At 43.2% G+C, this 12,275-nt stretch overlaps 1 protein-coding gene across 7 annotated transcripts in view; it reads left to right on the forward strand.

The window, feature by feature from the left end:
* The window catches only part of TNS3 (tensin 3), a 343,602-nt gene that overhangs the window by 192,536 nt on the left and 138,791 nt on the right, over window positions 1-12,275 (forward strand). For all 7 annotated transcript variants that reach the window (XM_084621461.1, XM_084621462.1, XM_084621463.1 and 4 more), the window contains 2 exons: window positions 3,133-3,197; window positions 9,789-9,872. In XM_084621461.1, coding sequence (XP_084477587.1) covers window positions 3,133-3,197; window positions 9,789-9,872 — 149 coding nt within the window. The remainder of the gene's footprint in view (window positions 1-3,132; window positions 3,198-9,788; window positions 9,873-12,275) is intronic.

Consider the following 12,275-nt stretch of genomic DNA (forward strand, 5'->3'; position numbering starts at 1 on the left):
AAGTCAATTGAATCAAGTCATTACGAGCACTAACGTTAGATGTCCAAATCTCTACTTAGTTGCCTAAAGTGGGCATTTGGTCACCTAAATGCACGTCTGACTTTTCATCTCTGGGATTTAGGTATCTAGTTTAGATGCCCAAGTTGAAAAGTGGGCACTTTATTGTTGAATATATCATACAGTGATTGCAACGGATAACATTATTCATTCCATTTGGACTAGAATAATATTGTATAGACATAGAGCTAAATTCACAAAAGGATTCACAAAAGGATTTAGGCACCTAACTGCCACTTTAGGCACCTAAATCCAAGAATCAGGACTTCTGACATTCACAAAACTTCACTTAGCTGCTGCTGAAAGGTGAAATAAACTTGCTCGGTGCCTAAATTTGTGAACACCCAGAGAGAGTTCACAGCTAAAAATCACAGGAAGAAGGAGGCATCTGCCTACAGCATGGATTTAGGCATGGAACTCCCAAAGGGGCGGGGCTTAGTGCACACCCCTCTTGTCGGCATCTCCCATTGGCTACTTTAGACTGAGAACTACCCAGCATGTTGGCTTCTGTGAATCCCATTCTGTGGCACCCATCTCTCCCCATTCATTACACAAGGAGCCTGAGCACCTAACTCAGGCTTTGTGAATTCCATAGATTTTCTGGACACCTAAAAGTTAGATGTCTTGACACTCAGTGTCTCAACACTTACATTTCTTTGTGAAACTATCCCACACTGCCATTGTAGCCACTGGGAAATTAGGGCCCTTAGGACCATCCAGGTCCTAACTAACTGCATAATTGCAATACTCTAATGTGCTGTTACTGTTGTGTAATGTTTTCCCTTCTCAGTGTTTGTTCACTGAGAAGAGAAATAAAGCTAAAGTAAATAATCCTGAGATCAGAAGTGAATTGGCAGGTTTGTTGATGGCACTCGAGGCAAATAAATCTATAGTCTTACTGGCTTTGCAGTGCTGTTATTTGTTGACAGTAAATTAATCAGATATGGGACCAGAACTTGCTTCCATTGAAATCATTTGAAAACTCCCACTGATATTTTCCCCCAGTCCTGCAGTTGATAGCATGTGGGCAAACTTTGTGCCTGTGGGGAGTCCCGTTGATTTCCTGTCATCTGCAGGATTGGAGCCTTAAATGGTGCAGAAATGAGGCCTGTAACAGGGCAGGCTGCCCCAGTAAATGAAGCAGGTCTAGCTCCCCTGTGCCAGAACAAGTGCTCCCATTTGGCCAAGAAAGAGGGTGAGGCAGTACATGGGGCCTATGAAGGACCAGAATTTGAGAGCATGAAATGTGATGAGTTCAGGCTGCAGGGAGGTGGAGAGTGGCAGGAGATGAGAGCTGCAGGAGCCTGAAGGTGTTTCCTAGGGGAAGGCTAAAGGCAGGAGAGCAAGAGTGGTTTAACAGCAGTCTGCTCCGAGCCAGTGAGCCAGGGCTGGAGAACTGACGGCAGCAGCGGCAACAGCAGCAGAGGGGAGTTGCCTGCTGGCTTGTACAGCGATCGGTCTGGGGAACAGAGTGATGCTCCCTGGTGAGGGTGATCTCTCAGCAGAGAGGCTGTGGGGGTTCCTGCTGTGATGACTGGAGTTCAGCTCCAGCTCAGAGGGCTGGGATGGCTGTCCTGGCAGAGGATCTGGAGAGGACTGATGAGGAGCCTAGTTGTGGTATGGAGAGAATCATGTCATGAGATTTTAAGGACTATATGCACTGGAGTGATAAATGAACTGTTTTGAGACTTATGTTTTGGATTATTTGCACAATATTTTTGTAGTAAACTAGCCTCAAAGAAGGATATCATTGAGGCAAGAGAGCCTTATGGGGAGTCCTTGGGTTACCTGAAAGGGAAACTGAGGCAGGCACGTGTCATGCTACAGCCTGCTGCAGAAGGATGCTCCAGGCAGGGCTGTCTGACGACAGTACCATGATAAGGAAGACACAAAGGAAATGATATCTTCACTACGCTGGACTCATTTTTACACAGATACTTTTCTGGACACAACTATACCAGAAGTAAAAAGCAAAATATCCCAATGAGTATTTTATAAATCCCTCTAAAATAACTTGATGAATTTCTTCCCTGGGATCTTAAAAGCTTCCCACCACCATCCTTCCTGGATATAGCCAAAATGTGTTGGCTGAATAATCTGGAAGCATGTTAAAACTAGCCAGAATGACTGATCAGTAATTTGTACTGTACATATGTCATGTAAACTATTTAATAAAATTTTGAAACATTATGAAAATACTCCATAAAGACTAAGTGGTAGTTATTATAAATCACAGGTGTCAGAAAAAAATTGTGGATACTTGTCAGAATTCATAGTTTATAGCACATCATGCCAGAAATTTCAAAGTTGTCCAGGCTTGTCTTGGATGAGCCCAAAACAAAAAAGTGATAGAATGTTATTGCTGCTGTTCATAGTTTTCTTTATTTTAATTTATAGCTTTGTCCTGGTATACACACAAAAATACCATGTCTAATAAATATATTCTATGTAAGATGTAGTAAAAAAGAAAGGGAAATAAAACAACTGATTTGTGGGCTTTAGTTCAGGAATCTTTTTTAGGGTAAAACTGGAAAAAAATGAATCCATTCATTTCTCATTTCAAATTAAATATACAAAATCCTGAATTTAAAAAAATAAAAATAAAAAAAGTCCTGCTTGGCTGCCCACCGCTGATCTGGGCTCTCTGCTCCTGACATGCTACTGGTCAACCAGGAGTTAAGTGGGATTTTTAAAGAGCACCAGAGCAGTTTTGGTACCAATGCTTGCTGAGTTTCAGTAGGACTGGGGTGCCCAACACCAAAGTCTCACTCAGTATTTTCAATGTGGCAAGTCAACCAACTTGCAATTAAAGGGTCTTTAAAAGCCACTGACCACCATTCTCCTCCACCACTTCAACAAAAGACAGGCCTGAGCTCCTGTAGTCACCAGAACAGCCAAAGTAATATGGAAATATTGTTGTTTGCAACATAGCATAGGACCTGAGTGAAGCAGCATTCCATCGTGTGCACAATGGATGGAACTGATGTCTTTTTCTTACAGCAAAGTCCCACATATACTTATGGTGCTATGTAAATATTAAATAATAGAAACTATGGTTTCTTTGTCTTCCTACAGGGTGGAAAAGGAAGGATAGGAGTAGTGATATCATCATATATGCACTTCACCCATGTTTCTGCCAGGTAAGAGATGAACAATGCAAATGAATTACTGTGTTTGCATATCTTTCAAGGCTGGGGGAAAACCCTAAAATTTTCCCCTTAATTTCAGTAACCAGTCATTGTCCGATTGTCACCCATGCCCGTTTCAATCAGATGGTGCTGAAGTGTCTCAAAATTATGCATGATGGATGAGAATCTGTTACAAGCCTTCCTTTTATAAATTTTTTAAAAATTAATGGCATTTCTTTTGACTAGGACCAGATTCTACCAGTTTTACTCATTTAAGTAGTACCTTATTCCATGAGTAATCCCCATTTGAATCTGCTCATCCATATTATATACTTACATGGCTACTGTGACAGGGTCAGGCCAGATGGCTGTAGGAGCATGATAGAAGGTAGATTTATTAGCCCCCGCTTAAGAAGGTCCCTTTTCCCTGAGTAAGATAACAATCAGAACAATCAGGAAGTTGCTGGAACCAAGTAAGGCAGGCTAATCAGGGCACCTGGTTTTAAAAAGGACCTCTCCTCAGTTAGTGAGGTGCATGTGAGGAGCTGGGAGCAAGAGGCGTGTGAAGAGCTGAGAGTGAGTAGGCATACTGCTGGAGGACTGAGAAGTACAAGGGTTACCAGACATCGGGGGAAGGTCCTGTGGTGAGGATAAAGAAGGTGTTGGGAGGAGGCCATGGGGAAGTAGCCCAGGGAGTTGTAGCTGTCACGCAGTGTTATAAGAGACACTGTAGACAATTGAATCCCCAGGGTCCTGGACTGGAACCCGGAGTAGAGGGCAGACCTAGGTTCCCCCCATCCTCCTAAACTCCCTATTTGAGACAAGAGGAGGTGAGCTGGACTGTGGGTCCCACCAGAGGGGAAGGTCCCTGGCCTATCCCCCGACCCACTAGGTGGGTCAGCAGAGACTGTAGGGATTGTTCCCCTCCCTTTCCCCATGCTGGCCAGTGATGAGGTTAGCTGAGTGAACGGCAGTTTTGAGCCACTAGCAAAAGGGGCCAAACTGAGGGCTGCTGTGAATCTCTGAGGTGAGCAAATCCGCCAATAAGCGCAGGACCCACCAAGGCAGGGGAAGAACTTTGTCACACTATCATCACTGTAATATCTCAGCATCTCACAGTCTTTAATGGATTTATCATCGCAACAACCCTGTGAGGTAGGGAAGTACTATTATCTCTATTTTACAGGTAGGAAACTGAGGCACAAAGAGACTAAGTGACTTGGCCAGGGTCACACAGGATGTTTGTGGCAAAGCAGGAATTGAACCCAAGATTCCCACAGGCCCTCCTAGTGTTCTAACCACTAGACTATCTTTTCTCTTACTGGAGTTACTTCTGGAATAGGTGCTACTCATCATGAATAAAGTTATCAGAACCTGGATCTAATATTCACACCAGAGCAGGGATCCCCAAACTCTTCCAAAGTGCAGAGCACATCTTAATAAAGAGATTGTCTCATGAACCACATCTCATCACCTCTCGTTAAGAAGGAACATGCATCTAACAGAGCAAAGGACTGGGAGTCAGGAACTGTGGGTTCTGTTCCTGGTTCTGCCACTGATTTGCTATGTGAGCTTGGTATTTGTGAAATTCTGGTTGTCTGTTAAAAAAAAAGAAATTTGGTAAATACTATCTGAAGGATAGAACACACATATAATTTTCTACTTCTGCCTTTCAATCAAAATTGGCCAGATTCTTGTCTTTAAATTTGTAAAAGTAATTCACAGAGACCATAACTCAAGCAAGATCTCAGTGACACTATTTTGGACTTAAATCGATTTGGCTAAGATTAGACTCAAGCCCTGGCACTGCAAATTATCTATTCAATTTGTGGAAAATGGGTGAAATCCTGACACCGTTGAAGTCAATGGAAAAACTCGTATTGGCTCCACTGGAGCCCTGATTTCACCTAATATATTTCCCATTTACCTGGTCCACAGATAAACAACCCAGTATGATTAGGAAATGCCACTAGCTACATTGTGTACAATGGTACACTTTAGAAAATGAAGTAATACAGTTATTTCTGGAGGAACTAATCTTCAGGACAAGGATTACCACCACTTCACCTACCTTAATCCTGTGGGACAAAAGAGTTGTCATGAGGATACTGCAGTGCTGTGTTGTGATCTCTGTGTTGTGATATTACACCAAATTATTATGGCATCTCCTCAAGAAACCACATAATAGTGTCCTGACCCAACAGCATGGCATCTTGATGCAATGGTGTGATGTCCTGGCATGACAGTTGATGTTGTATTCTCCCCAAAGTAAATTCAGGATTCTTCCAACTCGGTTGCAGGATCTGAGATTGGAAACTTCCCAATGAATTTCAGGATGCCTGGCAACTCCAATCCAAATCTTGCTTCTTGTATATTTAATTAGCGGGAGGGAAAGAGCTCTAGGAAGTTCCCAGTCATCTCTAGGTTGTCAATATTGTACATATGTCAACAGTTCCAGGCTGTGTGAGAAATCCTTAGCTCTGGTGACAAATGGGATATTCGGGGGAATGTTTTTTTGGGGCTTCCTCAGTTTTTTTTATTTTGTTCTGATTTTACTCATAAAACAAATATGCTAGTTTCTTATTGTTCTATTCACTAGGTCTCTTTACTGCTATAAAATAGTACTTTGATGCTGTTGATATTGCGGGTGACATTTTAGCATTCTTTACTCTTTAAATGGTGTTTCAGGAAACAAATTAGAGCAGCAGTTCTCAACAGGGGATCCGGGGGGGCCCCATGGCTAAAACCCAGAGCCCGAGCCCCAGCACCTCCCACAGGGCTGAAGCCAGGACCCCCGGGGTTAAAGCCCCAAGCCTCGGTGCTCCCCATGGGCAGAATTCGGAGGCACGGGGGGGTGTTGCCCCCCCACACACTCAAAACTACACTGCAAGAACAGGGCAGTCCTGGGGAAGGTCCACACACACCCTTTCCACCTCCTTCTCTCCATGCCCCACAGCCAGGTCAGAGGCAGGAAGCCAGAGCCGGGCAGGGTGGGACAGCTGCTGCTCTGGCTGGCGCCATGGAGCAGGCAGTCACTGCATTCTCTTGTCTCCTGCTGCTGCTGGTGCAGGGGGTTGAAGCTGCTCCTCAGCTCCCAGCCCCCTTTGCTCATGCAGCCGGTAAGAGCTGCCTGGGTGAGGAGACTCGGCTCCATGGCTGGCAGAGACTTTGGGGAACAGGGACCGCAGGGGAGCCCTCCTGGCACATAGCTCCTAGCTACCCCCCTGCCTGCACCCTGAGCTACCCCCCTTCCTGCACATGGCCCCTAGCTACCCTTCTCCCTGCCCCTTGAGCTACCTGTGCCTGCACACAGCCCCTAGCCACCCCCTTCCTGTACCCTGAGCTGTTTTCAAACTTTGTGAGCTGAGCCCCCCATCTCTGAGTTATCATTTTTGGTTGCACACTCCCCCTACCCCACCCCCTCACACAACCCAGACAGGGTGGGTGGCCTGCTGATGTGAGCTGGGGGGTGGAGGTGGCGCTCCCTCTATGGACCCCGCCATGTGGAGCTGGCTCAAACCCCACTGGCCCCTGCCCACCCAAAATAGAAGTCAAACTACATCTGTGACCGAGCCTCCTCCCCCCCTCCCGCAGCCCAGAGCCCAGAATATGCCTCAGCTAGGGGAGGAAACATTATCCCTAATTTTCCTGAAGCGTTTGTCTAAGCAAAAACAAAAAAAGTTCTATGAGAACACTTGTATGGTTGCCATCGTGCCTTTGCTGTCTGGGTCATGAGTGCCCAGTTTTCTAATTCAAGAAAGATTACCTGCAGCCATATTTAACTGGGGTAACCCATGCTCTCTCTAAGAGATATTAAGCTTTGTTCTTACAGATAAGGATAAAAAATCCTTTGCAAAATGAGAGTTTGATGCTTAGATCCCTGGTGGCATGACTAGTGAGGATGTATAATGCAAAACACACTGAACATCTGTCTTGCCAATTAAGATGAATTTGAAATGAGAAGGATAATTGCATGTGTATTTATCTATCACTTTAAATAAGTGGCACGTAGTGGGGAGAACACAGCAACTAGCCATTTTTAAAAATGATCACGTATGTGATTCAGCAGTAGATAGCCATGGAAGGAACAGATTTCTTCCACAAGCCTCTAAATCACTTAGTCTGTATTGCGCCATCAGTTTTTAAGCAGAACTCCCTAATGAACGGAATAGAAATTCTACATAAAACTTGATGGAACAATAGGTACAGCCTTTAACAAAGAATAAAAAAGAGAGTTCAGTGTTAATCAGGTTGTCTTACAATATGCCATAAAATTTGGCCTTGTTAACACTGGTTCTGCACTTGTAAGGAAACTCCCTTCTCTTCATGTGTCACTATATTTATGTCTGCATCTGTAATTTTCACTCCATGCATCTGAAGAAGTGGGTTTTTTTACCCACAAGAGCTTATGCCCAAATAGAACTGTTAGTCTTCAAGGTGTCACCGGAGTCCTCATTGTTTTTATGCCATAAAATGGTGATTTCTGTGTGTATATAATGTAATTTAATACCTCTTATCCTAAAGCATTTGACACTATGCACACAGAGCCGCAATGAAATACAATCACCTCCTTGGTGGAGGGCAACAAATCAATTAGTACCCAGCAGCAGGGAGTAGGAAAGGAGGTGAAAATTTTGCCCAGTCCTGTTCTGGAAAGTGCCATGGGATCTTTAACATCAATGAAGAGAAGACAGGACCTGATCCAACATCCACTGAAGGCAAAGGGGGTTATCCTTAGTTTTTAAAGTCTTCTATGAAGACTCAACAGGGCTAAGCCAACTGTGATGGGATTTTACCTTGTGGTTCCATGGGGTCTAGTTACTTCAGACCTTATATACGGATGTTAATTAGCATCAGTCTACCAGATCCATTTACTCTCATATGATGATTACGTATTTGTCCCATATACAGCAAAAAGAGCACAACTTGATACTTGGGAACAAATAATTAGGGATTGTCTCATTTATTTGGGGGCTGGGATCATCATGGTTTTCTGTCTGGTACTTGAGGACCTCATTTTTTCTGTGCTCTTCTGCCTTCTCTGCCCATATGCCCAATATCCACTCTCATTTTAAACAAAGAATAATAAAACCAAACTTCTTTCACAGCCTACCATTGATGCTCCACAATAATCTACGGGGGGTTCATGGTTGACTTGCACAAAGCCCTTCTTTCCCAAGGCCTGATTGTTCTGCTTCTGGAGCATACCCTCTCCTGGTAAACCAGATAGCAAGAAACCAGGACTGAGTAAATCTTTAGAATAATTACATGTATGTTAGTTCAGTCAGAATTCTGATGCTTTTTCTTTCTTCTTTTTCTTTTTCTCTCTTCAGTATTAGCTGTTGTAGGTTTTGGGACATAATATTAAGGAGGGAATACAAGTACCCTCCTATGCAGTCCACAGAGAAAGCTGTATTGATGGGGCTAAAAGCAAATTGCGACAAGTTGTTCATTGTGCATCCTGGGGGTGGCTAAATCCATTGCATTGCAAATCTTGCATATTCATGTATGAAATGCAAAATCCTGATAATTAAACATGAGAAGTAGGTGCTTTGTCTCGGGGAGGAAACTGCCTTTGGAGTGGAATTAAAAGGTGGCAGTGGAAAAACTATCCCAACCTGACCTGTGAGCAGGTGGGTTGGCAATTACTGAAGGCATTTTGTAGTTTGGCACATTTCAAGCTGTAAACCGCAGCATTTCCAAGATAATCCTGTGATGAAGTGGGAATTTTTGGCAATGATTTTTATGATTCTTATGTGTGCCTCAGATTTCCCTATATGTTGCATTACTACCCTGTGGGTGGAAAACGAGTGTTTGCTCTCAGGGCAGGCTAAGAGATGTAGGTATGAATGTCGCCTAGCTGTCTGAGCTTGAAGGAGTCATTGGAAAAGGACTGGCTGAGGCCAACCCCATATCAATGGAGAATCCAAAAAGACAATGGCAAATCCAATCACCAGCATATTGACTCCTAGCAACGAATGACCCAGAGGGAGATGGATTTCTCCATCTCTCTGCAGGGAAGCTCAGCACAATTCCCCAGAAAGGACTGGAGAGGTAGGAGGATAAGAGTTGGCTGCTGGAAGAAGTTGGGGATCTCACCTGGAATCTGAGGAAGGAGGTCAGACCTAAAGAGAGACAGAGCTTGAACAATGGGGTTCACTACAGCTTGGCTGGGCTCTGGGCTAACGAGAATGGACTTGCTTTAACTTTCAGTTCTCTATGCTAAACTAAAGACTTCCTATATTGTGCTCCAGTTGACTAATAAACCCAACTGTTTTGACAACATTGTTTGTTTGACTGCTAATGCTTGGTGAGGTGCATTAATCCCTGAGGAGCATACAAGTCTGTACCAGGAGTCTATCTCAGTTGGACTCACTGAACAGAGCTCTTGGTGTATAGTAGGAGAGCAGGACCCTCAGAGGTTCAGTCTAAGGAGGTGGTGAGTCCACATGGCTTACCCTGGAGGAAGACTCCTTTTGGGTCTGGCACACTGAAGGGGTTCCTCCAAGAGACTGTTCCAAAGGTGGGGCATAGCACTGATCCTGTGGATCCACAACCAACCCCAAATGGAATAACATGGTATCTACTTCTTTGTTTTGATAGCGCTGATCAGGCTCTAGACAGATTTGCTATGAAGAAATTCTTCGATGATAAAGTTTCAACTTTAATGCAGCCATCCCAAAAAAGGTATTTAACTTATATCTAATTTATATTACTAGATGAGCAAATGCCATAGTTTCTCCTCACTATCCAGTGGAGGACATTTCCCTGAGATTTTCCCACTTCAACTCTCCACCTTGTAGCAATCTTCCTTAAAGGAGATCTCTCTCTGTTTGGGTGTATTTATATACACATAGGTAATATTTTGGTATGGTACAAAGGTTTCATCTATATGTGTTTGTACTTCATTATGTCTAGGCAGCAAAGCAGTCCCAATACACTTTAAAACCTCTGTAAAAGAAATGTAAACTTGTCTTTTTCTATCTCATATGACATTTTAGTGAGAACATGATGGAGTGGCGTGATATAACGGTTTTATTGACATTGTTTGGGATGATTTACATATAAAACGGACATCTGAGTCATGACAATAAAATCTTTATATCACACTACACTATCATATACTCTGTCTATTCTATAAGTGAAGGTGAGACATTACTTAGAGCAGATAGTTGATGTTTTGGGATGTGAAATAGTCTTGAGGTATGTGTGTGGACATCTGTGCAATTTAGGATTAAACTAGTGGATGTTTCAGTACCAGAAAAGAAGGGAGCAGCTGGAAAATGCCTACTAGGTAATTGTTATACTCTCATGCACCAGTCTTCATTTCGATGTGTAAAATATCTACACAGGGAGTTCATTTGGGATCACTGATTACTTTCCCTTTCATCAGCAGATATGTAACAATTTTAGCACTTTGTTTTTTTAAAAAAAAAGACTTTGTCAGTAATTAAAAAGAACAAAGTCATATAGTAATAATGAAGGTCAGGAAATTCGCTCTGTTTCTGGTTGGGAAAGGCTTTCCCAGTGTCTTGATGGACCTATCCAGTGACCTACACAGCTGTTGTTGACATGAAAAATAACAGTCCCATGAGTTTTTAAATAAACTTAAAAAAAATATTTAGCCTGGGGAACTCGTTATCCGTTCGGCTCCATATCTGCAAATAAACCTTGCATTATTAAAATGTGACACTTGTAAATGGCACCTACAGGAAACAGTGGCATGCACCGTGGGAGCAAAAGGAATGAGACAGTCTCAGTGCTCCCATCAGGATGCCTTCTGCAGTATGAACAGCTCTGACTTTAAGTCTCTCCCTTCTGCAAATAAGTTTCCATGAGAACCAACAGGCCTCACAACAGCATCTGTGACCTGTGCCTCATGGCAGTTGTTACAGCCATGCTGACAGGAAGTTTCAGTAGCTGCTGGCTTGCACGTACAGTGTGTGAGCCCTAAAGCCAAAATAAAATACCTGTATGATGCAGGATTTGGTCTGACATGCTCTTCTGGAATATTTGTTTAGTTTCTCCAGGGGCCTCTGGGAGGCACTAATTCTCCTCCTGAATGGTGGAATTAGCTTCTTTGTGTTTTACTACGACATTGCAGTACTCAGTCTGCCTCTTGCACGCAGAACATACGAATGCAGGATATGCCATAATCTAAATCTGGCCTCTTGTGCCTCTGGCAATGGTCAACGCTTGTTATTGCAGAGGAAAGTGAAACAACTCCATAATGCCCCTGGCTAATTTTACAATGCTACTTGATCCCAGCTTATCCTCTAAAGTATGCAATTAAATAACCCCATTTTAGCTTGCTTATCTACTAATGTTATTACTGGGCATTCAGGTGTCCAGATCCTTACTGACATTCAACTGATTATGAATATATAATCTTAAAACATGAACATACACACTCACTTTCTACCTACCACATGGCTCAAACATCTGAGAAATCTCACTTTGGGTTCCAGTCCTCCAGGACTTGGGCAAAATTCTCAGGGGCTTCAACTGAAGTTTTGCGTGAATAGGAACTGCAGATCTGAGCCCTCTATATGTGAAAGGTGAATTGTGTGTGAGTGTGTGTGTGTTTTAAGCTTCGTTGTTTAATCTCCTCAAAAATATCAAGTAAACAGCTGAATAATCAGCTATAAACACAATAATGAATGCAATGGCAGGAGGATCAGGACTTAAATTAGAGAAGGGGATAAATTTGGGGGGTCATTAAGGAGACAATGGGTATGTCTACATCCCAATCACAGATTTGATTCCAGCTCAGGGTAGGCATGACTGCATTACCTTTAATCTAGTTAGTGTGGCTAAAATGGCAGTGAAGACACAGTGGTTTGGGCTTCGGCATAGGTTATACAGGCCATAAGTTGGGCTAGCTAGATTAAAACTAGCATGGCTGCAATCACACCCTGCGGTTACAGTGTAGACGTACCCATGGTGGTAGAAAGAAAAAGGGTTAAAATTTGTGCCATCAGTGCAGTATTGTCTTACTCCTGTTCTTGCAGCCAGGCAGATATGATAACCTGTACTTGTGCTGCTGACTGAACAAATACTGCCAGATAGCCTGGAGGAGGAAAACAAGAA

Source organism: Lepidochelys olivacea, assembly GCF_965140295.1.
Source record: "Lepidochelys olivacea isolate rLepOli2 genome assembly, chromosome: 2".
Taxonomy (NCBI): Eukaryota; Metazoa; Chordata; order Testudines; family Cheloniidae; genus Lepidochelys; species Lepidochelys olivacea.